Source organism: Mugil cephalus, chromosome 1 (assembly GCF_022458985.1).
Source record: "Mugil cephalus isolate CIBA_MC_2020 chromosome 1, CIBA_Mcephalus_1.1, whole genome shotgun sequence".
NCBI lineage: Eukaryota > Metazoa > Chordata > Actinopteri > Mugiliformes > Mugilidae > Mugil > Mugil cephalus.
Window position 1 is genome coordinate 23,124,469 of NC_061770.1, and position 26,913 is coordinate 23,151,381.

The window sequence follows — 26,913 nt, forward strand, 5'->3', positions numbered from 1 at the left end:
ATATCCACTATATAGATACAGATACACACCCAACCAGTTAATTTGTCTATATAAATATATGCTTGTTGATGGGAAATGTGCTTTACAACATCACAGCAGAATCAGAATGAATTTACTGATCCCGAGGGGAAATAACTTTTCATTACAGCAGCTCCTACTCAAAGTGTACCAGTGTCCAGAACAGAGAGCAATATAGGCAATAAGAATAAATAAGGGTAAGTAGGCAATTATCGTAAGAATATATGCATCAATGTAAAAGAAAATAAGAAATATATAGAGCAAGTTTAAGTGAGTCTGTGTTCCAAGTTGTTGCTCTATAATAACACTGAATGTGGGAAATTATTGCACATGGTGAGTCAAGAGTCCAATGAATATATAAGACGTGAACATGAGTTATTGCACAATATCGGTATAAATATGGTTATAAATATGGGTTATGCAGACTGAGAGTGAGGAGCTGTACAGACTGATGGTCACAGGCAGGAATGATTTCCTGTAGCACTCTGTGGTGTGATCAATTGTAATAGTGTAATAGCTGAAAATGAAATATGTCTTCATCTACTTTAAGTGTAATGACAAATATAAGGGTTTTATCATCAGTCTTTTTACTTTATTTGAAAAGTCCCACATCTTTGAAATCAAATAAATATATGTGCAAAGTTTTTTTTGGTATTATGTCACCTTTATTTTTTACATACATATGAACATTAGAATGAGGCTACAACAACCATCACTGCATGCAGACACATCCACTCAGGCGTGGTTTATTCCCTTCATATATTTTCTAAAATGTAGTCGTTTAGAAAACAAAAGCACACTTTTTCATTTTTAATCTCGGGGGGAAAAAAAAACAAAAAAAAAAAAACGGGGGCACAGATGCGAGATTTGGCCACTCTATAGCGTTCCCATATCATACATAATAATAATTATAATATGCATATCGTCCAAATTCCAGCTTCTTCTGGAGTTGAATGGTGCCGAGGTGCAGAGACGCTTCCCCACCGTGAGATAAATAAAGGATCATCTTGCATTCAGTGCAACACAAAAAAAAAAAATGTTACAACGCACAAAGACGTAGTGCTGAGTAGTGATGACGCGCAAAACACACGGAGGCAGCGGGAGACACAAAGAAGACAATCAGTGCTGTTTGAAATAAGTTAATAGTTAATGATAAGAACCCGGTAGTTAAAGGTTAAGATCTCTCTGGTTGTTCCTCAGCAAAAATCTAGAGGGAAAGTTACAACCAAAAGATTAATTAATTAGGAAATTTAATTAAAAAAATCCTAATTAGTTTTGGTAAAAAAAAAAAAATGACCCTAAATGTTGCCGCTGAGTAAAGTATTTGCAGCTAATGAATGAGTCTTGTGATATTCTGAATAATCCTGCACACCAATAAATGACAAATACAGTCAAACCTACAACAGTATGTGTGTATCTGAATAATCGCTATTAATGCACAACTGACAGACGCCCGTTAACACAGATGCACGTTCAGGAGAGTCCCATCCTGCTCGGTTCAGACGTGGTTTGGAACTCGTTGACAATAAAAGAAAACAGAGTTAAAACCAACACGGTGCCTTAAAGCTGTACCACACTTAACACATTCTCTGCTTTTATACAATTAATCTCTTCCACAGATTCACTTGCTCAAACGGTCTCGACGATTCTCGCAAAAGATAAGACACGGTAGACGCACGCACACACACACGTCAAAGCGGATCTAGAAATCTAGCTCGGGTGCTCAAGATCAAACCGTGAATGTTAAATATCAGCTCTGAAAAACAAAAAAAAAAAAAAAAGAAGAAGAAGAAGGCGTGAACAGCAGCTAGCAGTTAGTCAGTTTGGGTAGTAGCCGTCTATTAAACGGCCCGTCCTCCTCCCAAATACACCACAACATGGAAAAATAAATTACTATTCATGGCTTCATTCATTCATTCATTCATTCATTGCTATATTATATTACTTACTTAACAGGTGAGACACGTTTCGCATTCACTCGCACGGACCGCCCTGCGCTGGCACTTCTCCAGTGTTCATAGAGTATATACACAACACTTTAAATCTACACAAGCTTTTTAGTGGCAACTTGAATTTAAAGGTCGGGGTGGAAGTCGGTCTGAAAATCAGACCTCGGGTTCGTGCTCATGTGCAGGCGACCGCACGTGAACATGAACGGAGACATGAAGGAGCAGCAGGGGATCGACTCATAAGACCGTTTTTTTTTTTTTATCTTGGGCTTATATTCGGCTTCTTTTAACTCTTCACATTTAGTTTAGTTTTTTGTTTTTTTAATGTGAAGAGCGACCTGCAGGACTCCCACAGCCGCTCCCTTCACTCATGTCAGACGTGCAATCTATCCACCCTTTCTTTTTCTTTTTTTTTTGTTTTGTCAAACAGGAAAACAAATCAGCAGAGGACTCTCCCCCCCCTCCCCCTAACGTCGGGCCTCCTCCTACTTGCTGTGGTGGAGGTACTGCTGAGTGAACATGTTGAGTTCGCTGTCCAGCCACCCGGCCTTGTTCCTGAAAGACACGACACACAAACAAGACAATGTGAGAGAACGGCCTTTTCAGTTCAAAGATCTCAGCTGAATTGTGGGTGGAGATCTAAAGCAACGCGACAACACACTCGGATTGAAGTCCACGGGTCGTAAAATACTAGAAGTGTCATCAGTTCATCTCTACATTATGCAACTATGATCGGTTATGTCACTGAGAGCAGGATTCAAAGAGGGTTTATTTGTAGCGTAGGGTAAAAAAAACAAAAACAAAGGTAAATGTAGAAAAAAAAAGATTAATGTTATTCACTTCTCCTGTTAGTGGTCATAATGTTGTGGCTGATTGTGTATATTGGTTGTTTTTCAGGTGGTGGTGGAGTCACTGGTCTCTTTTAACCACCAGTGGCTAAGAGATTAGTGCACAGGGGCCGTTTACAAAGTGTAGATTCACACATTTAGTATCTGATGTTTTGAAGCCAGATTAGCACGTAGCTTTAGAAGCATGATTCCCCCCCCTCCACCCTGCACCCTGCACCCCCACTCCACCTGAGCCCCTTTGTAAACGCACCACTTTTCCTCAGGTCTCTTCATTCATTTAGACCAAGCGTGATGAGTTTACTCACCGCAGCAGCTTAGCTTTGCTCTGCAGGCTGTCGAGAAGCTCCATTTTACGGTTTATATCAGTGATCTCGTCCTCGAGGTTCTGCCGTGTGGTGTCGACCTGCTGGCAGAGCTGAGTGAACACGCCCGCCAACTCCCTGTAAACGACAGAAACACAAAAAACAATCAAGCGTCTGAATCGCTGGTTAAACTGCGATGCCCAACTGAATGCGACCCGAGTCAGTCGACGTGCTCACTGCTGGACTTGGTGGCTGCAGTTGGATCCGGTGTAACTGACGATCAGCTGCAGCTTCTCGCTGGCGTAGTCCACAAACTGCCTCTTGAAGGTCCTCTCTTTGGCCCTGGTGGTCCAGGTGAGCCGCTCGTAGACGTAGAGGAGCCCGTACAGACCCACCGACAGGGCGATCAGGCGCCAACCCACCGCCTTCCAGATCTGCACAGCTCAGAAGGATCCGACTCAGAAACACTTTCCATCGCAATCATTTATTTGTCCATTTCCTCCACATCTAGACTAACGTGTATAGTGTGTACTCACCACACCGCCGACCACGAGGACGCCCATGGATGTTCGCGAGGTGAGGGAGGCGAGGCCCGTCACCATGGAGACCATCAGCTCCTCCTGGGTCATTGCGCTTTGAGGGAACGGAGGCATGCTGGTGCTGACTGGGGTCAAGGCCATGGGCCGAGGAACCTGCGGGGGAGAACAACAGCCGATGGCATCACAGAGCACGGAGCAGCTTTACACCGATCAGGCATAACATTATGACCTCCTTCCTGATATTGTGCAGGTCTAAAAAAAAAACTGTTTTGACTCATCGGAGATTGGACATGGGCCTTCTGAGGCTCAGTTTGTGAATTTTCGAGGTCAGGTCAACAACCTGTGCTGTTCTTTGTATTTGTTGAGTTGTTCCTAATTGTTGTGTCTTTGCTATGGGGTTGGGTGGGGGCTTTTCTGGTCTAGGTGGGTGGTACATATCTAAATAACATCCACTTGAATCCACAAATCCCTGGAGGTCTGACCTGGTCATTGTAGCCCATGAGGGCCCGCCGGGTGTTCTTGGGCCCCAGGAAGCGGTTGACCAGCATCGTCCAACCCAGAGAAAAGTGGAAGCTGATGTCCTCTTGAAAGTCGCTGCAGAGCTTGTCGCAGGCCAGGTCGTAGCTGAGGCTGAAGCAGCTACGAGGAACCAGCTTGTCCACCTGCTCTCTGACGGGACTCGGCAGCAGAGGCTTCAGACCCTCTGCGCACAAACAGACACACAAACACGTAGTTTAATGACTTTTTCATCCAAATTCAGTTGTTTGAGCACATAAACCAAATCATGCACGGATGAAAACAGCTGTAGATCATGAAGTCAAACAGGAGCTTGTGTCATGCAGTGATTCCCAACGACTGTGCTGCAGGAAATTATCTAATTTCACTTAATTGGTCTGAAAATTATTATTCACTTTGTTCATTATGTCAGGGACATATAGTGACAGGAAGAACAATTAAATCCTCTTCCACTAGATGGCAGAAGATAGATAATTAACCTGTCATGCTACATGCTGCCATTCAAACAACAGAACAAGTCGTGATGCCTGGAGTGAGACAGCAGTGAGAGCAATGCATAAATACTGGAAAAGAAAAAGTGGTACTCAAGTAGATGATCATTATTTCATTATATATACACTTTTTGTGGCATTTTTCTTTGGTGGTGTGCTGTGGGATTTTTCTAATGTACAATCAGACTCAAAAAAGGTTGGGAAACACTGGTGTAGTGTAAACCAGTAGACAGAGGCATGTGGTCAAAGTGTTACCGATCATGTCCGTCTGCGTGGCCTGCAGGGCGTTGGTGATGGAGGTGGAGCACCTCTCTGACATGTTCTTGCCCAAACCCTCCTCTATGTGCCGATGAAGCTCCTAGAACAATGAACGAAGAAAGAAAACAATAAAGAACAGTGAGAAAAAGGCCAAATCAGATATAAACACACATTGTCCTGTCAGCACCAAAGTCCATGTGTTAGGGAGTGGACTGTCCACTAACTGCAGGTGAAGGGACACTTTATCAGTACACCACTGAAGATGTACACTCACTGGCCACTTTATTAGGTACACCTTACTAGTAAAAGGTTGGACCCCTTTTGTCTTCAGAACTGCCTTAATTCTTCATGCTTTCAACAAGGTGTTTGGTCCTTATTGACATGATAGTATCACACAGTCACTGCAGATTTGTCGGCTGCCGCTCACTGGATATTTTCTCTTTTTCGGACCATTCTCTTTAAACCCTAGAGATGGTTGTGCATTAATATCCCACAGTCACTCAAAGTCACTTAAATCCCCTTTCTTCTCCATTCTGATGCTCGGTTTGAACTTCAGCAAGTTGTCTTGATCACCTCTACATGAATAAATGCATTGAATTGCAGCCATGTGATCGGCTGGTTAGCTATTTGTGTTAACAAGCCACCAAACGGGTGTACCTAATAAAGTGGCCAGTGAGTGTATATAGACACAAGACCATTTACCTTTAGAAACATCTTGGAAAACTCACAGAATGGGAATCTTGCAAACTGAGATCAAATTCGAGGCAAAAGCCACAACAAAGTCGACTCACATTCTTGTAGACTTTAAGCACCACTGGCGACGGGTGGAAGTCCATCTGGAAGTCGTCCACCAGGACGCTGAGCTTCCTGATCTCCTCTGCCATGGCATTAGACACCTGAATACGACATAAATACGAGAATCAGAAGCAGCTTCCTGATGAAGGGTTCTCTTTAGGCGTCACCTTCTCTGAACCGGGACCATGAGCATGAAATAGACCCCTAATGCTAATATATGAGGTTTCATATATTTACAGATAGATAAAGGAGGTAGAAGCACACATGAGAATGATTCATTCTGGGAACTACTTTTATGGTTAATGCCAGTGAAAAGTCAGCAAAGGGCAGAAGAAGGCAATAACTGCATGGAGAGCAAACCAGAGGTTCTTAGATGAGACTTCTTTAACTTCTTTAACACAGGTAGTCGACCGTGATGGAGGCTGCATAAATATCAGGGTGAATCGCCTACAGATGTCATATTCTTCCACCTTGTTTATAGCCACAGGGCTTGTTAGTTTTGGTCAACTGAGATCAGGTAGGCAAATGGCCCTTATCTACTTCAATTAAAGGCAGTCAGCCCATAAGAAGAGATAATGTATTTTACATGTCTGATATTCAAATAACATTCTCACCCATCATTGTCGACATTTCGTCATAGTTTATATGATCAGATGTTAGCATTAGCTCGTCAGCGCCTCATCTTAGTCACAGAAAAGTTGGTCGTTGACTAATATCAGAATACTTTATTAATCGCTATGCTGTGATGTCACGTTGGGGGTTCACCTGTCTCTCCACCTCCTCCGTAATCTTCTTGATCTTGGTTTTACAATCCATGGTTAATAGGTCCAGCTGCTTGTCTATAAACTCCAACCGGTCCTGACGGTCCTCTTTGGTCTCCAGGCAGTAGACTCTGCACACACATAAACACACACATGTTATTCACAGAATATTCACACCAGTACATGGAGCAAGAAGTAGAGAAAACAGATCCACACACTGTTCTTCTATTGTTGTGAATACATCTGTGTTGATGCCAGACTCACCTCTGCTCCTGTGCAGCGATGTGTACAGAGTCCATGATGTGACGCAGGGCTTCAGAGATCTGCTTGGCCCTCACCGTGTGCTGCTCGAACTTGGTCTTCACCGCAGACTGTGAGATACACTCCTGAACACACACAACATCATCGAGTGAATTATTATTTAGCTACTCAACACACAAGACTCACTCAAAGTTGTGACATTTATTGGAAAACGTCCAGCTCAAGTCCAAGTTAAATAAGATATTATCTTTAAAATGAACACATTTGATGAATCATTTAATATATTTATTCAAATTAGAGACTCATTATAAGTAATTAAAACTGTCTCTCTCGTCGTTACACATGAGGACCTTACCTCGAATCGCCTCTCAAAGTTTTGGAACTCAAACATTCTGGCTTGAAATCCTTCTGCAAGAGCTCCACCTGAGGCAGGATAAGAATAAGATAAGAATAATGCTGTAGCAGGCAAAATGTTCTGTGTCAAGACAAGATCTGTCTATAGTTTGAAACATTTCAATGCATTCGATTATTTTTCCTTCAGTTTACTGGTGCAAAGACAAAACTTCCCCTCAAATAAGTAATTTTAATAAATCACCTACTGTTGCACATGTTTGAAATGAAACATTAATATTTGGACCTGTGTATTATTTGAAAAGCTTAATATTGAATGCAAAAATAATAATAATTTAGGACTGCATTAAAATAGTATCTTCCAACACGATTTGTGGTTTCACATTAAAAAAAAAATAAAGTAAAATATAAAAGTGAACCATGATCCACACAGACTCCCCTACCCACCTGCTTCAGGCATTCCTTGAGCCCTCTGCACACGAGCCTGGAGAACCTCCTTGGCAGAGACGAAGAAGATGCGATCGCTGGCCTGAGCTCGGTCCACCACACGCAGCTCGTCCACTAAGAAGTTGGTGCACCGGTCCATGTGCTGTCTGCGGACCTGACGCGGCAAGAAAACACTTTAATGGACGTGAACTGCAACTGCAAGGCAAACGTTTGATGAATAATCTATGCTGTAACGCATCATTCCATTATTTAGCATCAAAGCTAACAGCAGCAGAGTAAACGGAAACTAAGGTTTCAAAGCCGTGTGCTGCCTTGCTTTTATAGAGGAGGTCATGTTTAGTTTGATATGTGGCTAATTTTGACAAATGACATGTGATGCAGAGTGATTGGGAGGAGGCAAATAAGAAAACCTCAGGCCCAGGTGACAAACCAGAAATGGTAAAAATAGCTTAGCTGTTCGCAGCTTAGGCCGAGTCCTCAGCAGTTTAGTGGCGTACATTCGCGAACACGTCACGGAGTAAGAACAACAAAACTCTATATTAGGGATGTCCCGATCGTATCTGGGCTGATCCAACAAAATGATCAGATCTACAATCTACGTTCCAACCCTTAATGACTGAAAAAGAACAAGATCGCGGATACAAGCGACCGAATTTAGTTTCCTTTGCAGGGTGGCTGGGATCAGAGTTAGGAGCTTGGACACATGGGAGGAGCTCAGAGTAGAACTGCTGCTCCTCCACATCGAGAGGAGTCAGGTGGTTCTAGAGGTGTTCTGGGTAAGTCCCATTGGAAGGAGGCCTCGGGGTCGCCCCATGACATGGTGGAGGGATTATATCCCCTTGAAGGGCCTGGGGATTCCTCCAGAGTAAAACGATTCTAAAACGATTCATCTTTCACCGTCACCATCTTCCTCAAGCTCTCTCTTCTCTGTGTCACTGTCTGCTGCTATGGAAATCACCAACCCCATGATGTCACGGGCCACAGTACGGCAAGATGGCAGCGCACATGCTAAAAAAACATAATAAAGCCACCGTATTTTCTGCCAATATGCTAACATTCGTCAATAGTGTTATATATTGTTCATGAGAGCGTCTATAAAATGCAGTTTACGTGACTGAGTGCTTCATTTCCCCTTTAAAAGGGTCCGTATCTGTATCAGGGATGTCATCCACTGGTCAAAATATGAGCTTACACAAAGCTTGCGACACAAAGCTGACTTACCTCCTCCATATATTCCGGTTCTGATGCGGAGGCGTCCCAGCGGTTGTTGAGGATGAAAATATTGGGACTGGAGAGTCGCTCGTTGACTTTGTGAAAGAAGGACTTCTCCTGTAGAAAGAGGTAATTTGCAACAGTTCATGTAGATTCTCCCTGTTTTATCCCTTCATACAGTTCCAGCTGTCTGCATGTCTCACCGTCTGCATCAGCGTGGACTCTGAGTTTGCCACCAGGACGAAAACATCCGCGTCCAGACAGAACTTGTCGATCCAGCTGTCCAGCTCTGTGGTGACATCAATACCGGGGCTGAAAGGTGAAGAAACATAAAAACAGAATAAGCCAACACGACAGTTTTAATGAAAGATGATGAAATATTCTTCTTGTTTAGCATCTTGTAGAGTGAACTTGCGTCTGACCTGTCCACCAGCACCAGATCATCTCTGAGCAGGGCACATTTGGTTTTAGGCCACATGACACAGACCAGGCTGCCGGCATCGAGGTCCTCGTCCTGGTGGAGAGCGTGAGCCAGATGGTTCACCGTCTGAAATCACACACACACATCGACGTCAAGTGAGTTTAAACGAACACAACATAGTTCCACAGACGGCTTTATGGATTATTTTGTCGACCTTTATGCTCTTCCTCTCTTCAGAGCCTTCGGTGAGGAGGAAGGCCTCATTGCCGTCCGTGCCCTCCACTCTGAGGAAGCAGTTGGTGGTGTGTCCTATTCCAGACGGCAGCACCTTGTCACACAGCATGGCGTTGATCACGGAGCTCTTCCCATTACTCGTCCTGTAGAAGAACACATCATCAGTCAAGTGTGTCTCAGCTCATTTAACCGTCAGTCTTTAATTTCAAACTTCGCACTAAATGGCGCACAAATATATTTACTTATTGCGGATTATGAATGAGGCAAATAAAACCACACACATACCTTCCAAAGAACACCACCTTCATATGTCGGCGGGCGAGCACTTCTCCGATACCTGCTACCTTGGCAAGGTATCCCCGGACCTCCTGGACCTGCTCCTCTGTGGTGACTGGGTCCAGCTCTTCATTTTTGTATGAATCTAACATTACGGAGATGATATATGATCACTTATAAAATGATTTAGATAGACATATAATAAAATTTGACCACTGGCTTCTTTGTGAAAGTGCCGACTGCTACACACACACACACAGGACCACACGTGTTAAACTGCATTCATAGCGTCATAAAGATCGATGGTACCTTCCAGGAAGGATGCGCTCTCCTTGATGTAGGCCCCCAGCTGTTCGAAGATGCCATTGATCTTCTTCTTCGCTGTGACAAAGTGCTTGAGCGGTGACGTGTTCACCTCCGCCATCATTCTCTTTTCCTTCTTGCCGTGAAATGGATTCGTGTTGGTCCGCGGGAAAACCAGAGACATGGCACTGGACAGAAGACAAAACACCACAAATGGGATTATAAACTATGTCTGGTAAATGTGTCAAAAGAAAAAATCCACCTGTAGTGAAAGAAAAGCAACAGTGGCCGTTAGGGACGCAATTCTACATGCAGGGTATGAAACGCCACCGAGTAAATGTATTCATCCATATTAATACACAATGCAGTTTGGTCCCTTTATACTTTTTTTACTCAAACTCCAAGAACAAAACTTCCTGGTATCCAGTTCTCTCTCATTTATCCACCCTACGCTCAGTCATTATTTTACTGCCACATACAGAATAAAACATGCCTATCAAACTTTCAGAGGCTTGGAAGTGTCCAGATTCCACTTAGATAATAAGTAACGAATGAAGGCGTCTTCTTTACTCATTAAACCTGATATTAAAGGAGTTCTCCAGCCAGAGCAGAACTCGTTCCACAGGGAAAGATATTTAATACTTTGTGAAAAAGTGATAAAAGTCAGCTCACAACAGAAAAAAGCCCCTTGAATGAAAAGAAACTCTTTCTTTGGACATACCTAGATGACTCAGAACCTTTACAGACGTCTCACAACAGATATGTTACTTCTTGCATAATAGTGGCTAGAACAGCAGCGTTGTTACCATCATGTCACCAGTACATACACCAGGTGCCTTGAGCAAGCACCTAAAAATCCCCCAAACTCTGCTCACTTGGCTGGGTTGACTGCAGAAAACAAATTCCTTGTATGACAAATAAAGCTGATTTGATTTGATGTGTCAAATATTTGGTCTCCGAGGTAGAACAGTAATGAAAAGGATACAATTGTTAACTGTGCTCTTGTGTAATTCAACAGCTCCAAACATTCAAGATTAGGCATTTTCCTTTTTGATAAAGCCTGTAGTTACGGTGTCTGCGAGTCTCTGCAACCTCTGACAGATAATATTCAGTACTTGCTACCACCGTATGATGCACTGCCGACCTGGCAGTAAACAAGTAAGATAAAGAAAAGCCTTTATGAATGTCCAGGAGAGAAAATTTAAGATCGTACCTGGACTCAGACAGGCTGGTACTGTGTATTACAGATCAGTATCAGATCAGGGCGCAAAAACACTTCAGGGTATCCCTAACTGACACTCAGCATAAACAAAAAAAAGAAAGAATAAAAATATATATTTATTGAAAAGTGAACCATAACATGTTATACTACTCTTAAGACTTAAGCACTTACCACCCAATTTGTACTGTGTGAACGAATGGATGGGTCAAAACAGTGTAAAGTATTATTTACTATTAAAACATGCTTGTTTGTCATAATTTTTAACCCTTTATGGAGAAAGGAACCTTATGTAGTACATACGTCACACATTTTAACTTGCATCCCTGTGCCTCTCAGTGAGTTTTAGAAGCATGTGGTTTTCATTCAGCCAATCAGAGAATATCAAGGAAACATTCTCAGGTCAAATGTGGTCTTCAATGTCCACCTCTGTATGAACGCTGAGCGTAACTGGTTTATTAGGTAGCGTGAGTGGCCCTAATGTTGTCTAATGTGATAATGTCGACAAGTGCGTCAATCAGCACATGTTCTAATGGCCTGAATACATCTAAAGGGCAAGGAACCATATATAGTCAACTCCTTAATCTTGATTTAAATTAAAGGAAAAAATAAGTAAATAACAAAAGCAAAGGGGTTTTCTTATATCCTACAATAACACTCCAGGGTTCAAATATTTTAATGAGTGCCCTATAAAGGGTTTAAAACTTTATTTTATTTTATTTAAGTGGTCTCTATAGTGACTAGTGTCAACTCAAAAGCCCCTGAGAAACTAACGGGGGCTTTTAAATGTGACCCATGTGGTAAAATAATCCACGTGTTTTATATCCGATTAATAGAATGACTCACGGGGAATTACAACCAGCCCTCCCCACCTACTGTCCTCACAGTTACACAGGTAAACGGATCATTACCTGCAGCTACAACACTGTGTGCGCAAACAGAAACCAAAAGAAAGGCGTGCAACAAAACAACAACGACAATCGCTAACCAAAAGAAACACATTCATTACATATTCAGGCCTGTCCGTTTTCTCGCATGTTAGTGGTGTATGATAATATCGCCTAAAAGGTATGAAGAATGTCAAACCTGTGCTATGATACTGCAACATTTTCCCGTCTGTGTGACCTCTGGCACAGTTTGGACGTGCAAGTGCAGGCACTGCCCAAGTATTTACCGTCTTTAAAAGATAAAACACCCACAGCATATTGCACTGATATAAACTAAAACACGTTCAGGTAAATTCTCCTAAACTGACAGCCAACAGTTTGACGCGAGCCTTGGTAACGAACCTTGGTAACGAACCTTACACGTTACCGGGAAGTCTAACGCAACATTCACAGCTACCGGCATGCTCTTCTATCCGCCATTGTGTTATTATTAGTATTATTATGATTATTATAATGTAAATGTCTTCGTCCTAATAGAATAACACACCCTTCGAGCTAACTAGCCTTCTACTAAAGTTAACTCAGATTTGTAACTAAAGCTAGCTACATGGACTTTTTTTCTTGGGGCGGGGGGGCTGTGACTTACCATAGATGGGGGTAACGCCTCACAAACAATCCTCTTGCATCCTGCCTCCTCGACTTTAAAGCTGAAAGCTGGTAACGTTACAGGACCCGCTGTTAATGTAGTAATTAGAGTTAGCTATCTGTGATACGTGAAGGGAGGTCACTAAATGATTCTTCTTCTACTGCTTCTTCTTCTGCTGCTGCATCCTCCTCTGCTTCCGCCTCTTCTTCTTCTTCTACTGTAGCTTTTGGCATTTCGGGCGCTACTGGGCGCGTTACTGACCCCCGTCGGTTGTGATCATTTTTGCTTTAATTTTTTAAACAGTCGTTCGTGTGCAGTCGACGTTTTTCATATAAACTGAAAAAATATGTATTCTGACTACTTATTGAGGCACTGCCAGTCATAAATCGATAGTTTATTGGAAACTAAACTTTCGGTTTTGTAAAGTGATCCAGCAATCGATCAAAAATGCCACGACTTAAGGTCAAAATAGAAAATAATTATCCTTTTATTACCTTTGTTTTTTAGACACGTTATATACATAAAATATGCACCTTGTTCCATTCTTTGTGAGTATTTCTAGCTCTCGGGAGTTTTTTCAAACCCATAAAACCAGGGGTGTCAAACATATGGCCTGCAGATCCACCAGAGAATTCAATCCCTTTTTTGTTTTTTCCCTAATAAAAGTGTCTAATATAACAAATTAATAACTAAATAACTAATTACTTATTTGTACACTAAGGGTTGCACTCAGATAGTTACTTTTGTTTTCCATTACTGTGATATTTAGTGTATGTATTATCATTTTTAGCTCCTGTACAGCACTTTGGTTCAACCGAGGTGGTTTTTAAAAGCGCTTTAGAAATAAACTTTGACTCAACTTATTCTCAGGGTAAATAAACAGTAGATGTGAGCAATTTGCTGCAAATACACTTATTCTAAAAAAAATTAAACATTTTTATAATTTACATAAAACAAAGGGAAACATTTGGAATAGTCTTTATTTATAGGGTGAGGTCAAACTAAAATGAGTTTGATACTCTTATCGTCTATAAAAGAAGTATCTCTCCAGTATCTCGACTCTACCAACTATAACTGGTACAAAAGACCTAAAAAGGCTCATCAGTCACTATTAAATAAACATTAACAGACAATTGTAGGGTCAGTGGTTGGTAAGGTTTGGTTAAATACAGACAGAGAGTAGAAAAAAGGAAATAAAAAAACAGACACAGCGTAAAATCTAAATATTTATTTATTTCGTATTACTTTTATGTTCAGACAATTAGAAAATGACAACCTTTTCTTTTCATTGCCTTCTAGTCTATTAAGTAATAAAGGGAAACACCTAAAGCAAAACTTATCTAAGTTAACTGAGGTGAAGCTTGCGTCGTGGCGTGGTCCTCCAAGCCCACCCCGAACGCAGGCAACACCGCAGCGCTGAACAATCATTAAGTGACATGAAACCTGGTGTCCTCTGCCTTGTTCACGCGTCTCTACGTTCAGTCTGGAGCGCTTCGACTTCCCTCTAGCGTTGCCGTGCACAAACCCCGTCATAAGCAGGTGTCGGGTTCACCAAAAAAATATACGGTTGGCAGTATCCATACAGGCCTCCTAATCTACCGAGGGAAGCGGCGGCGGCGACGCCTCTGCTCCCTTTGTTCCCGACTCAATACGTCGACACAGATTCTTTCAAGGGCTTCGGCATTTTTCAAATGTTCGAATCAGCTACTTCAATGTCACGTGAGCGTGACACGCGTTCAACACTTGTGCTGTATAGTGAGTGTGTGTCTTTATATCTTGGGGACAAGATACATGATGTACACCGATCAGGCATAACATTATGACCACCTTTCTAATATCGTCTGCGTCTCCCTTGTGCCTTTGAAAACACATGGGTCTTCTAAGGGTGTCCAGTGTTTGTGTGTGTGTGTGTGTTTGTGTGTCTGTGTCAGGTTGCATCCTACTGGGGTAGGTGTCATTGCTATGGGTATGGGGGGGGGGGGTGCGCCTGCTCTGGTCCAGGTGGGTGCTACATGTCCAAGTAACATCCACACGAATGAGCGGCAGGTCCAAAAGAAGTTTCCCAGCTTAACGCTGAACTGTCACAAGATGGTCGATGATTATTTACGTCTGCTGTCCTGTCAGTGGTCATAATGTTGTGGCTGATCGGTGCATGCAGGCATTTTTTTTAAGTCTTAAAATATGAAAACAAAGGGAATGCAGCATCATTCAAACCAGCAGAGACGTCCTTTCAGAAGCAGTGTGTGATTTTCCAGTGAAGCGCTCAGAGTGAGAATCCCCAACAAGAAAACTGTGGGATTTCTTTCTTTCTTTCATAAACAGAGTAAAAAAACACTCCAGACTGAAAGCACAGAGGCACAGACTGCAACAGAACAATATGAACAGGCAGGCAATGTGGTACTCTCTGCAGTAGACATCATTTCGGGCTGTGAGGTAACCTCAATAAAAAACTATGGAGCTACAAAGTACATGTGCTTGTTCTGACAAAAAAATAAAAATCTACACATTTTTTTTTTCTCTCTGCAAGTTAGACAGACAGAGTCTCCCGTCTCTTCTGAGGTAGTAAATAAGTAGAAATATCGAGTCGAGTATGAGAACAGCTCGGAAATACACCACTAGAACTCAAAAAAACGTGTATCCTGTCCTTCAAAGTTTAAATCGTGAACACCTTCCCGTCTTCAGTGGTAAAAACTTGACCTAACCGTTATAGCTTTACAACTATTTCTACTGATTTTTTTTTCTCTTTTTTTGTTTTAACAGAAAGATAAATGACATGGTAGAGGTAGAAAAGTTTTGAATTATGTCAATGTCTGCCACTAGATAAAGAGTTTAGATTCATTAAAATCTACCTTTACAGTTTCAATCTAATGGCACAAATAAGAGCCGAAAAAAGTAACTAAAAGCAAATACAAATAAAAGCAGAAACACACAGTTCAGTGTGGGTTTGGGGGGTGAGGAGGGGGGGTTACAGATCAAATTCAACTTTTTTTTTGTTGTTTTTTTTTCTTAGAAACGTCATTTAAGTGCTTAAACCCAAGTCAAAAGGTTAGACACTCTTAGAGAGGCACGACAGTAGCATGTTAAGACGACGGTGCGACAACTTGTTACAATGCTAATGAGTTCTTCAACACAGTCCATGCAATTAAGGCAGAAAGGGGGAGAAATCATCCTACTCATCCGATCTCTTCTCTAATTAGCTTCTTTTCCAATATCACGTCAATCGGTTGCGACAGCCCCCCGGCTGGGAGCTGCCCACGCTACGTCCATCATTGGAAGGCTGTTGGTTGGGATCCATTGTTCTTCGCCAAGCTGCAAACGACACCGTCAAAAAAATAGCTCGCATCTCAACCGATCAAGTGCTTCACTTTTCGTTTTTTTTGTTTTTTTTTTTGAGCCTCAGCAGCAAATGTGAGGTCAAGGAAAAGGGGGGCGGGGCGTGTGGGATGACGGAGGGGGGGGGGGGGGTCCTTTTAGTCCTAATAACACCAGAACAAGCTCGAGCTCAAACCTTGGAAGAAGAGGCGTCAATACCGACATGGTATGAAATAAAAAAAAAAACGTACAAGTGCTATGAATATGAAAGGCTGATTTTTTTGCTATTTTTTATGCCACATCCCGATCGAACGTAAAGGTCAGAATTTACAGCGAGCAGGTGGTCCAATTCGGAGAAAGGATATTTAACAGCGGACACTTATTCCCAAGTAAATGTCCAACGTCTCTTTTCGGTATGTAAAGAAAGAGCTGGACAACCTCTCACTTCAGACACAAAAAATTCATGTTTTCCGTTCTTTACTGCAATGAGCAATTCCCATGTGCACTGCACATGCAGGCAATAAGGCAACAAGACAAACTTGCAGCACCAAAAAAAAAAAAAAATAAATAAAACCTAGGCACACGTGGATCCGAACACTGACTCTCTGCTGTTTGGCTCCTACACAGTTGGCTCTGTCTTTCTGTCAATACTCTGAGGTCTTGCTGTAACTACGATGCACTATATTTCATACTGGCCATTACAAGGTTCAAAAACTGAAAATTACTAGTGCACTTTTAATGTTAAAGTGAGCCACAGTCATCCTTGAATTAAAAAAAAGAAAAAAATATCCTCCATAATTTTATGCAAAGCTGCTGCTGCTGCTGCTGCTGCCTTCTTTGTACAAAAATTAGCACTTTGGTTCCCTGGATATTGCTCGTTTGCTGAAGTGCAGCAGAGGGGATGGAAACGAAATAAAAGGGAAACTCGTGCTGAACGTTGGAAGATTAATCAGACCTGAATAGTCAATAGAGGGTTTGCATGTGACGTCACAGCCAGAGACGTCTCCACGGTTACGGCCGCTGAGTGGCAGAACGTGACGGTTGAACGTGGAGATTAGCAGCATTAGTTTGAATCATAGGGTTTAATAGAGTCTAAATTTATTTAAAAAAAAACAGAGAAGAGCTGTTTTGTGACTGACTGAACCAACAGATTTGAAAATCAGTCAGAGATATTTTATATTTTTATAGATATCAGCCAAATAAAAGAGAAGTAAATGGATCAATGCATTAGAAGAAACAACTGGACACAGAAACCAGGTGTTGTGGTTCACATTTACTGTCAGATAATATTAATTTATGCTGTATTTTTTGATGAAGTCAAACCTTAAGTTACTTCCTAACTTTCGTTTGTGGATGTTGTTTGTTTGGTGTAGTTACGTTCCGACAGTAACTACTTCAGTTCCAACAATAATTAACAATAAACTGAATATTTGTGATCACTCCTCGTCATCCTTTTAACGCTACAGTATTATATGGCTAACGTTACTTCTCAGTAAAGCTCTTAGCGTTAGCATCTGTTATTTAGCTACATTTAACATAACTGAAACTGATTTTAATCCACTTTTCCATATCCATACTGGTTCCTATGAATCACGATCGAGTCCAATCATCCTTAATTTGATCTGATAATCCACATTTTTCCCGTCTCTCCGTATTTACTGATACATCCCACCATGTTTTTGCCCCTCAGTGGGCGTGGCCTCGAGCAGCAGTGACGTCAATGCATAACCTCTATTAAAAACACGCTCGGAAAAGTTGAAATTTTCCTCAAATCGGACGTCGAAGGTGTCAAAAGTCTGCTACTCGTTCAAGAGATACACGTTTGTTGAGCCCTGATTCACAACTATCACCCGAGTTCCACTCAGTTATTTTGTAAATATTTTGTTGCTTGCCTTTAAAAAAAAAAGGTCTGTGTGCCATTGGGTTGATTTCTATCATGCCTTGTGAAAGAATGTGCATTTTTTTTTTGTGTGTGTGTGTATTTTAAAAAGCAGAAGCAGCAAACCTGAGACTGGTGACGGGATTAACTAATATTAATTAGTGTCAGCAGTGGCGCATTTCAAAGTGTGATCAGGTTCTCTGAGGTCCTATTCCGACAGAAAGGCACAAGTTATGCACTCCATAACGGATATGTTTTAAATAATAGGCAACACTCCTCCGTCTGCACCGTATCTATCGAATACTCTGCCCCCTCCCCCAGTGTCCTAACATTTAAAAAATAATAATATCATGTTTTAAAACAGTGTTATTAATAGATTCCCGGTGAAGCAGCAGCTCTCAGCCTTATGTGATATGAAACATTAAGTGCATTTTAATCCAATAACTTACAGTTTAGAGTAGCTGTGTAGTATTTTGTGTCACCGCGCACGGCTGCAGCTCAGACTCTGGTTTAAAGAGACGCTCGGTTAATTTTTAATTTTTAACTCAAATGCTCCAGTAACAGTAACAGTGAGAATATGAAACATAGTAATGTTTTTGATTTGCTAGTTGTTTGACTAATAATAGATTCCACGCATAAACTGCACTCCCTGAAAGGGGTTAAATTCACAATAATAAAGTAGAAATATATATATATTTCTATAAAGATCGGTGATAATTTTATTTATTTTTTTTACATTTTTTTCCATCTGCTGAAGCACTCGTTCATTGTAAAAGTCTTTTTTTTTGTGAGCGAACCATCTGAAATGTCCTAAAAAGACGGTGCTTACATATTCTATAATTCTTTTTTTTTTTTTTGCAAGTAGTCACCACCTGTAACTGTGCATATCTTACACCAATGTTTCTCCCTTTGTGAGGCTGTTAATGCTAATACCTTAAAATAAAAATAATAATAATAAAAAAAAAATCCAGTCAGCTTCAGCTACGAAGGCGACATTTACGTGGAGATGATTCACTCATGCAGCATTTTGCATGATAGCCTAAAAACTGGACTTTTTTTTTTTCCCCCCATGAATGTTAAGCGCATCTAGTTTTGCAATTTTTGCTAAAAAAAAAAAAAAAAAAAAAAAACAAAACTAAAAATAAACGAAGAAGAAGAATGTCAGACAAAAAGAAGTAGAACTCCATTTTGGTTGTAGTGAGATCACCTACATATCCTCAAACATTCAAGCTTAGTTTTTAAATAATGAGGTAATACTGTTGAGGTGCTTTGTTGTGTTCAACAATAACAACTAAAAATTAGCATCATTAGCACTGACAACAGGCTAAAGTTACACATTTGTTTTTTTTTTTTTTCTACAATAAAATGATCCACTCTCATGTTTTTTTTTTTACCCTTTTCCACGAAGAATTCATGAGTGCATTATGAAGGCAATATTTGTAGGACAGGAGCTGCTTACTGCTGAAAGGCCTGGTAATAGTGAGGTAGGGAGCTAGAAGTGCTCATTGCAGGACTGCTGTACGCTTGAGGTAGCTGGCTGTGGTTGTGCGCCCCGGGGCCCTGCGGTACGTGAGCCTGGGGGGGCTGAAAGAAGGTGAACGGCCCTGGAGCCTGGGAGGACAGCCCCGTAGAAGACGACGGAGGGGAGGCGGTGGTGGTGGCGGGCGGGTAGCTCATCACTATCCCTCCCATCCCCATGTGAGGGTTGTAAGGCGGCAGGCTGAAAGGCAAGAAGCTCAGCAGGGGCCCGATATCCATGTTAGTGGTGCAGGACAGCTCGGTCGAAGAGACGGCGGGGCTCCTGGACAGCAGGTGGGGGTCGCCGGCGCTACCGACACCGACGCCGCCTTCGCCCAGGACCTCCTTCTGAGGGGAGGCAGAAGCAGAGGTAGAGGAGTTGACTGCGCTCAGGTGAGGCGGGGGGGCGCTCTGCAAGTCCAGCAGGAAACTGTCCATCTCGGCGCGAGGATATGAGGTAGATCCGTGCTGGTACCGTGACATGCTGCCGTAGGACTGCTGCTGCGGAGCTGCCGGGGGCTGCATGGGGTGGTGGTGGTGGTGGTGGGGGTTGGAGGACTGGGGGGACATGTGGCGCCCCACGCCCATGCCGGACGACAGGGAGCCCTGCATGAGGCCGTGGGGGTGGCTCATGCCGGGGACAGGGTTGGCCATGGGGTAGGACGTGTACATGTCCCTGGAAAAGGCCTCCATGGGCTCCTTGGAGACGGGGCCCATGTCGGAGGTGACAGGGCTGGGCGCTTTCGCCGGGCACTGGGCGGCGGGGGTCAGCGTCGCCACGGGAGTGCTGGGGGCGCAGGGCGGCATCAGGCCCGACTCCTGGGCGTGGCTCTTCTTCAGGTGGCGCGTCAGGTGGTCTCGGCGGCCGAAGCGCTGGGCGCAGCGCGGGCACAGGAAGTCGCGGCGGCCCGTGTGCACCACGGCGTGGCGCCGGACGTCCTTGCGGGTGTAAAAGCGGCGGTCGCAGCGCTCGCACGAGTACTTCCTCTCTCGCACCGGCACGGCCACGTTAGTGCCGCCCTCCGGTGGCGGAGGCCTGTCGATGTGGCTGCCCAGGTGCTCCAGGAGGGAGGGGGGGGCCCCCTCCGGGCAGGGCAGGCCCGCCGCCGTGGCATTATGGGCTGCCACCAGGTGGCGTCTGTAACCCAGCTGGGTGTTGTACTGCTTCCCACACTCCTGGCAGTGGAAAAGCTGCCTGCCGGCTGAGTGGCTCTCCTGCAGCTGGCTCTTCAGATGGTCCTGCTGGTGGAACATGGTCTAACGGAAGGAACGACGCTGGCTCTGCTGTTGCACAGGGACTCTGGCAAAGAGCCTGAGCAGACATAGACAAAACTCATGAGGAGATCTGACCATCGGCCTACAGACGTCCAGCCATTGTGTTGAACTTCAGAGTGCGGAATTGACGTTAAGTGCCGTTTGTTGACTGTTTGATGGTCTCTTGCAGCAATGACTAGTGGTCTGTCCTGCCTTACTGGAGCAAGCCTGTGTCCAGCACTTGGTTTCTGTGACAGCAGCTGCCATAGCAACCCCAAAAGGGCTACTGTGATGAGAAACTTTGGAAGCACTGACTGGATCTACGCGTTTCCTGAGAGGAGCACTTGTGTTTGCCTGCAGTCTATTTTAGTATTCAGCAGCCCTGAAACGCCGCAAGCCCAGAAACTGAATCACAGAAGCAGCTCAACGTCTTCAGAGATCTGCAAAACAAAAAAAAAAAAACAAGAAAAAAATACTTTTTTAACTTTGTGCAAATTATACTTTTTAGGTTAAACAATATAATGCATGTTAAACGGGCAAAGCAGGCATCACTTTCATCTGGTCACCTTGAGTGTTAATAGCTTTCATTTGTTGACACAGTGATGTTGATCTGTAATTTGCATGTTTTATACAGCATGTGGAATGTGAAGCACTTTATGCAAATGCTCTTTGCATCTATAAATAAAATAAACATAACCAGCACGCTTTTCTTTTCTCTCTACTGTTTAACTAGAAGTTATTTATTCAGTTTAAACCCATTTAAATGTGCGAAATGCTAATTTCTGTTTTTAATATCACCAATACCTGCATAAGTTTTTGACTCATTATTGGTGCAGCAGAAAAAAAAAATAAAAATGTATGATCTGCAGCAGTTCTGGCTCCTGTTTTATGCATAACATTATCCATTAAAACTGATCTTTTCTCGTTATTAATTCATGCTATAAAATAAAACTATGTCCCTTTAGCGTAGGGGTGTCAAAAATAAGGCCTGGGGGCCAAAACTGGCCCGCCAGAGGATCCAATCTGGCTCGTGGGATGAATTTGCAAAAATTAGCTGAAAATATTTGATAAAATAAGAAATTGCACTTGCACCTTCACTTCTTACGAAATTCATGGTTGTTCATTACATGTAGCTGTACTTTTTTTGCACTAAAGCAAAGCCAAACATTTGGAGTTGTCGTTCTTTACCAGGTAATAAGCTATTGTGTTACTGGTGCGGCCCCTTTGGGATCAGATTGGGCTGAATGTGGCCACTGAACTAAAATGTCAACGTCCTCTTCTGTTTTAACAGTGAAGAAGAACTTAAATCACCTGACTAAACATGTCTGCTGTGTGGAAGAAATTTATTTTGGAAAATGAAGTTGGCACGTGTCTGGAGAAGAGCCTCAGATTAAAGCCGAGTGTCTGTAACATTATGACGACACTGATTGTAACAACTGCAACTTGAATATGATGAATTATGTAGAAACTTTCTTACATGTAACTGTTACTTATGGCAGTTTAAGGCACCTGAGCCACAAATTCATAATTCATCAACACATCAGAACTACACCAATCAGCCACAACATTATGACCAGCTTCCTAATATTGTGTAGATCTCCTATAGGTCTTCAAATCTGTTGAGACTTATCAGAGAATGGACATAGACCTTGTAACACGTAGAACGCTTTTTGATTATCCAAACTATTAATCAGCACCAATACAGACTCAAAACATACACGTAGTATTAGAAGTAAAAGTGCCAGTGAAGAATGATCCATTTCAGAATAATAGTGATTAGATATTATATGCAAGCATCACTAATGCTGCATCAGGAAACACTCTCATTTACATCACAGACAAATGGGTTAATCCTTAATATACACTGATCAGGCATAACATTATGACCACCTTCCTAATACACAACACAATGTTGTTGGGGGGGCTATAAAACGATAAAACATAGTACAATTCACACTGGTTATTTATTACCGTTTCAAATTTTAATTATCACTAAAACTGTGTCTTATCTCAATTCACAGAGATGCGTCTCATTTCTGGAGATTCACTCACTCGCTGGGACACAAATGCACATGTGCAGTTTACTCTGAAAACTTCTAATTTGATGAGACATCTCCATAATACAGCGAGTACAAGGTGATCTAACTTGCAGCTGAACGCACTGTGTAGGGACGTCCTGGTTTGTCTGTTAAACTTTCAGACTCAGAAAAGACTTTATTGGCCAAGTATATTCGTTCATACAAGAAATTTGCCTTGGTGATTGTGGCATAAAAATATATAATAAAATAAATTGTGGTGGTTTTAATGTTATGGCTGATCGCCCTAAGTAAATGGGATTAAATAGTAACACAACAGTAATATGCTTCATATTTTTAGATTCTTCCACAGAGATGATCAACGGATTTGACTTAAATCTCCAAACAGCTGCAACAAACTGGACCAAAAAGTTGCCTTAACCTATTTTTTACATAAAAGTTTCTATCTATTTATCTCGTAATAATTTAAATATTTATTCTTTTTGTCTTGTGCATGGGACACATGCAGTGGACATCTTAGTAAAGGATGGTGATGGGAGCTCGTAGTGCCATCTTGTGGCTCCTCCGCATTGAATTGCATGTAAAGGGGAAAGAAAAAAAAAAATGAAGCCCTACACTTTTCTGGTTGAAACAACTCAATTAGTTATGGGGGGAAACAATCGAACCGAATTAATAGCGTAAAGAAAACTGGAGCTTAGCCGAACATAATGATTTTATAAAGAGATATAGTAACGGGACCAGGTCCCAGCCGGACCGGGGCTAAGTTTGAATGCTAGCCCGCTTGCATTCACCCAAATTCGGCGACAGAGGTTACACATGACAGTCAACCCGTTTGTTTTAACGCCGACTTTTACACCGATATAACACATAAACTGGGGGTTTGTGTCGCTTAGGAATAAGTTAGATTGTTAACCGAGCCGACAGCGGCAGCAACAAACCCAACAGATGAGCGGTTCCCCACAACTTGTACCGGAGTTTGTCTTGCGCGGAGCTAACTCTTAAACTGGTTTTTTGCCGAGCTCCGCTTAAACTTGTGCTCGGGTCAGGGGGATACCGGACCCCCTCCCCCTCCTCACCCTTCCCCCGGTGGGACTTACCGATGGTGCCTCGGTCCGGTTCGCCGTCCGGTCTCCGCTGCGTCTCGTCGTGGACATTTCGTGGCCGAGTTTTTAAGTTTTAAAGACGTTTATTAGGTGATTGGATTTCGGGCCTGGACTGACTGACTAGTGGGCGCCGCGCTGGAAGCCATGCATTCTGGGAGAGTGACGTCACAGACACGCTCTCTCTCACTCACACACACATGCAGATACATACACACACATACACGTATATGCACGAAACACACAAATACACTCACACTCAATTAGTTGAGAGAAATTATGATATTATTTTATCAATTATTGTCAGTGATAGATTCAGGGTTTTATTTTTTTCTTTAATTGTTAGTTGGATTTGCACACAGATTGTTGTTTTATTGTTTGTATTATGTGTGACTGAAAATAAACCGTATTGTATCAATTTTGATATGTTATCATAATAATAACAAAGACTCTCGATTCTTGATACACACACACACACACACATATACATACAAACAGACACATACACACAGAGAGATTGTGAAGAAAGTTGGTATATACAACACACAAACACACAGGACATACAGATATACACACACGTATTCTATATATATATATATATATGCACGTACCAGTACATGCATACACACACATGCAAATACGACAAGCTCACACCTACACACAAGCACACAAAACACACGTACATGTAAAATTTCATTATGTTGTCATAATGACGACAAAGACTTTAGAGTTTTGATACACACGTACACAACACACACACACTCACACGCACACATATATACACACATACACAACATACATACACACATATACACATATACACAACATACATACACACAAACCATAAAAAACTTTATCTATCTGTGAGCGAGCTGCTCTTGTATAGATAGTATATGTAGATGAATAGAGTACCTACCTACCTACCTATATACCTACCTACCTACCTACCTACCTACCTATATACCTACCTACCTACCTACCTACCTACCTACCTACCTATATACCTACCTACCTACCTACCTATATACCTACCTACCTACCTACCTACCTACCTACCTACCTACCTACCTATCAACCAGAATATCTTACGAAGTGAAGGAAAAGCCACATTGATAGTTTTCATCCAGAGCTCAATGCAGTGAAGTAGGAGCCAGGAGAGTAGATAGGATGTTCTACACTAATGAAAAGCATATGGGAGAAGCAGTCATTGCTCAATATCCAACATCCAACCATCCAACCTGCCAATAACCTGCCTCTGTACAACATGCATGCTACTGTTAAGCATCACATCTACCTCAAGCCCAGAAAGGAATCAGTATGAACACCAGAGGAACAACAGCAGCAGCTACTGGAAGTCAGAGCAGCCACTTGACACTGTAAGACCAGACAGACTAACCAGTGCACCATGTGGACTGACTACAGGAAAAGTCTACGACTGAATGCCTCCCACCCGGATCCTAGAGGGCTTGAAGCTTTAAAACATCAGCAGGACTCTTCATCAGGAACCCGGTGAGACTAGATGTCAATTTCAAGCTAATGGTGCAAGCTGCTGCTGTTCTGCACAGACGTAAAAACCCCCTCTGTGAGATCAGGGTGTACGACACCAGGCGTGCAAGATCCTGAGGGACGTCAAGATATGGACTGACGGACCAAAGATGCTCAACTAACTGCACACAGTGGTGGACAAACAGCAGAAGACATGAAGCAATCCCGAGTGATAGCAACATGAACAAGAAGAGACATAATAAGCCTGTAAAAGACCAGGGGCTGAAAAAAAGAACTAGAAAAGATGTAGGAGGTTAAGGCAACAGTTGTCCCTGTGGTGATCCCAACACTTGTCCACCCATCTGGGACAGCTGATTACAGATCCTCAGACCCGTTACTCCTGGGTAATGTAGTGCCATTAGGGCCCTGTTAGGGTATAAATGCATAGTGGTCAACTATTTAAAAGTACCACCTGAAATAAACCAACTGCCCAGAAAGCAGAAGCTTCAAAAAGTTGAAGGGGCCCATTTCAACACACGAAATGAAACTGCACAAATCATGCAAATACAAAACTTACTTAAATTTATTTATTTATTTTGATATTTACAGACTGTATGAAGTTTTAAGTGAGTTGGCACTACTTGCAATAATAATAATAATAATAACTGCAATTTGGTGAAAATAAAGGGTTGGTAAAAACAAGAATAAGAATAAGAAGCTGCCTTATATAATACAGTCAAGTGGAAGTTGCATGCATCCATATTCTATTTTATTTTTAAAAATTTGCAAAGTAAAAATGAACCATGTGGCCACAGGCTGTCACACCTCTGATGTGATCCGTTTTTGATCACACTGTGCTTTATCCACACAGCTGCTTTAAAATATTGTAAATTCATGTATATATTAGTTACCACCTTTCAAGTTTACGGTTTATATTTTATTTTATTTTATTAATGTTTCTGCTGTGCTATGTTTTTATACTGGCAGCAGGTACAACAATAGATTTCACTGCATTATACTATTTATATGTTTATGTTATCTCCTGTACAACACGTATTCCTTGGTTTCGTTTTGTTTGTTTGTTGTTGTTTGTTTGTTTTTTGTTTTTTTACAGTGATTCTTTAGTATCTTAATAGTTTTATCTTACACAAACTACTATATCGGTGTCTACATTTTACAATCTTAGCAATTATATTACCAATTTTTAGCAATTTTAATTCCCATTCCACACTATATTGTATATTCCACCTTTATATTTGTATTTTCCTCTACATATGTATATTTTTTTTGCATATTTTTTATATTCTTTCAAAATGTATATTGTTTTTGTAACTATTTCTGTGCTACTGTGCCAAGGAAATTTCCCAAAAGTGGGATAAAAAACAATGTCTGACGTCACATCTGATCTCATTTGAGCGTGTATATGTTTACAATTTTATTTTATTTTATTTTATTTATTTTATTTTGGTTCTTTGTATGTACAAACATACCTGGCAATAAAGTCTTTTCTGATTCTGATTCTCATTTTATCTTATTTTACGTTAACATTTCTGTGTTTTGTGGTGCTGGATTTGAAATGACTGATACGGCAGATG

The 26,913-nt window shown here is 41.9% G+C and overlaps 2 protein-coding genes across 2 annotated transcripts; both read right to left on the minus strand.

The window, feature by feature from the left end:
• Positions 1 to 660: 660 nt before the first annotated feature.
• On the minus strand, positions 661 to 12,928 carry mfn2 (mitofusin 2). Its single transcript, XM_047609962.1, has 18 exons — positions 12,735 to 12,928; positions 9,989 to 10,170; positions 9,689 to 9,824; positions 9,384 to 9,546; positions 9,171 to 9,295; positions 8,952 to 9,060; positions 8,758 to 8,865; positions 7,537 to 7,690; positions 7,094 to 7,161; positions 6,742 to 6,863; positions 6,482 to 6,608; positions 5,713 to 5,817; positions 4,919 to 5,021; positions 4,139 to 4,359; positions 3,654 to 3,809; positions 3,355 to 3,551; positions 3,121 to 3,255; positions 661 to 2,522 (listed from the first exon to the last, which is right to left on the minus strand). The coding sequence occupies exons 2-18, from the start codon at positions 10,164 to 10,166 to the stop codon at positions 2,453 to 2,455; spliced, it is 2,277 nt and encodes a 758-aa protein (XP_047465918.1). The 5' UTR covers positions 10,167 to 10,170; positions 12,735 to 12,928; the 3' UTR covers positions 661 to 2,452.
• Positions 12,929 to 19,039: 6,111 nt separating this feature from the next.
• plagx (pleiomorphic adenoma gene X) lies at positions 19,040 to 24,048 on the minus strand. Its single transcript, XM_047608763.1, has 2 exons — positions 23,831 to 24,048; positions 19,040 to 21,137 (listed from the first exon to the last, which is right to left on the minus strand). Exon 2 carries the CDS (start codon positions 20,695 to 20,697, stop codon positions 19,381 to 19,383), a length of 1,317 nt encoding a protein of 438 aa, XP_047464719.1. The 5' UTR covers positions 20,698 to 21,137; positions 23,831 to 24,048; the 3' UTR covers positions 19,040 to 19,380.
• Positions 24,049 to 26,913: the final 2,865 nt, after the last annotated feature.

Excerpts from the sequence above, each read along its gene's own strand:
- plagx (XM_047608763.1), bottom strand. The coding sequence starts at position 20,697 with ATGTTCCACCAGCAGGACCATCTGAAGAGCCAGCTGCAGGAGAGCCAC.
- mfn2 (XM_047609962.1), bottom strand. The coding sequence starts at position 10,166 with ATGTCTCTGGTTTTCCCGCGGACCAACACGAATCCATTTCACGGCAAG. Across the intron at positions 8,866-8,951 it reads AGTCCACGCTGATGCAGACG|GAGAAGTCCTTCTTTCACAA; the intron begins GTGAGACATGCA and ends CTCTTTCTACAG. Across the intron at positions 5,818-6,481 it reads CGGAGGAGGTGGAGAGACAG|GTGTCTAATGCCATGGCAGA; the intron begins GTGAACCCCCAA and ends TGTCGTATTCAG.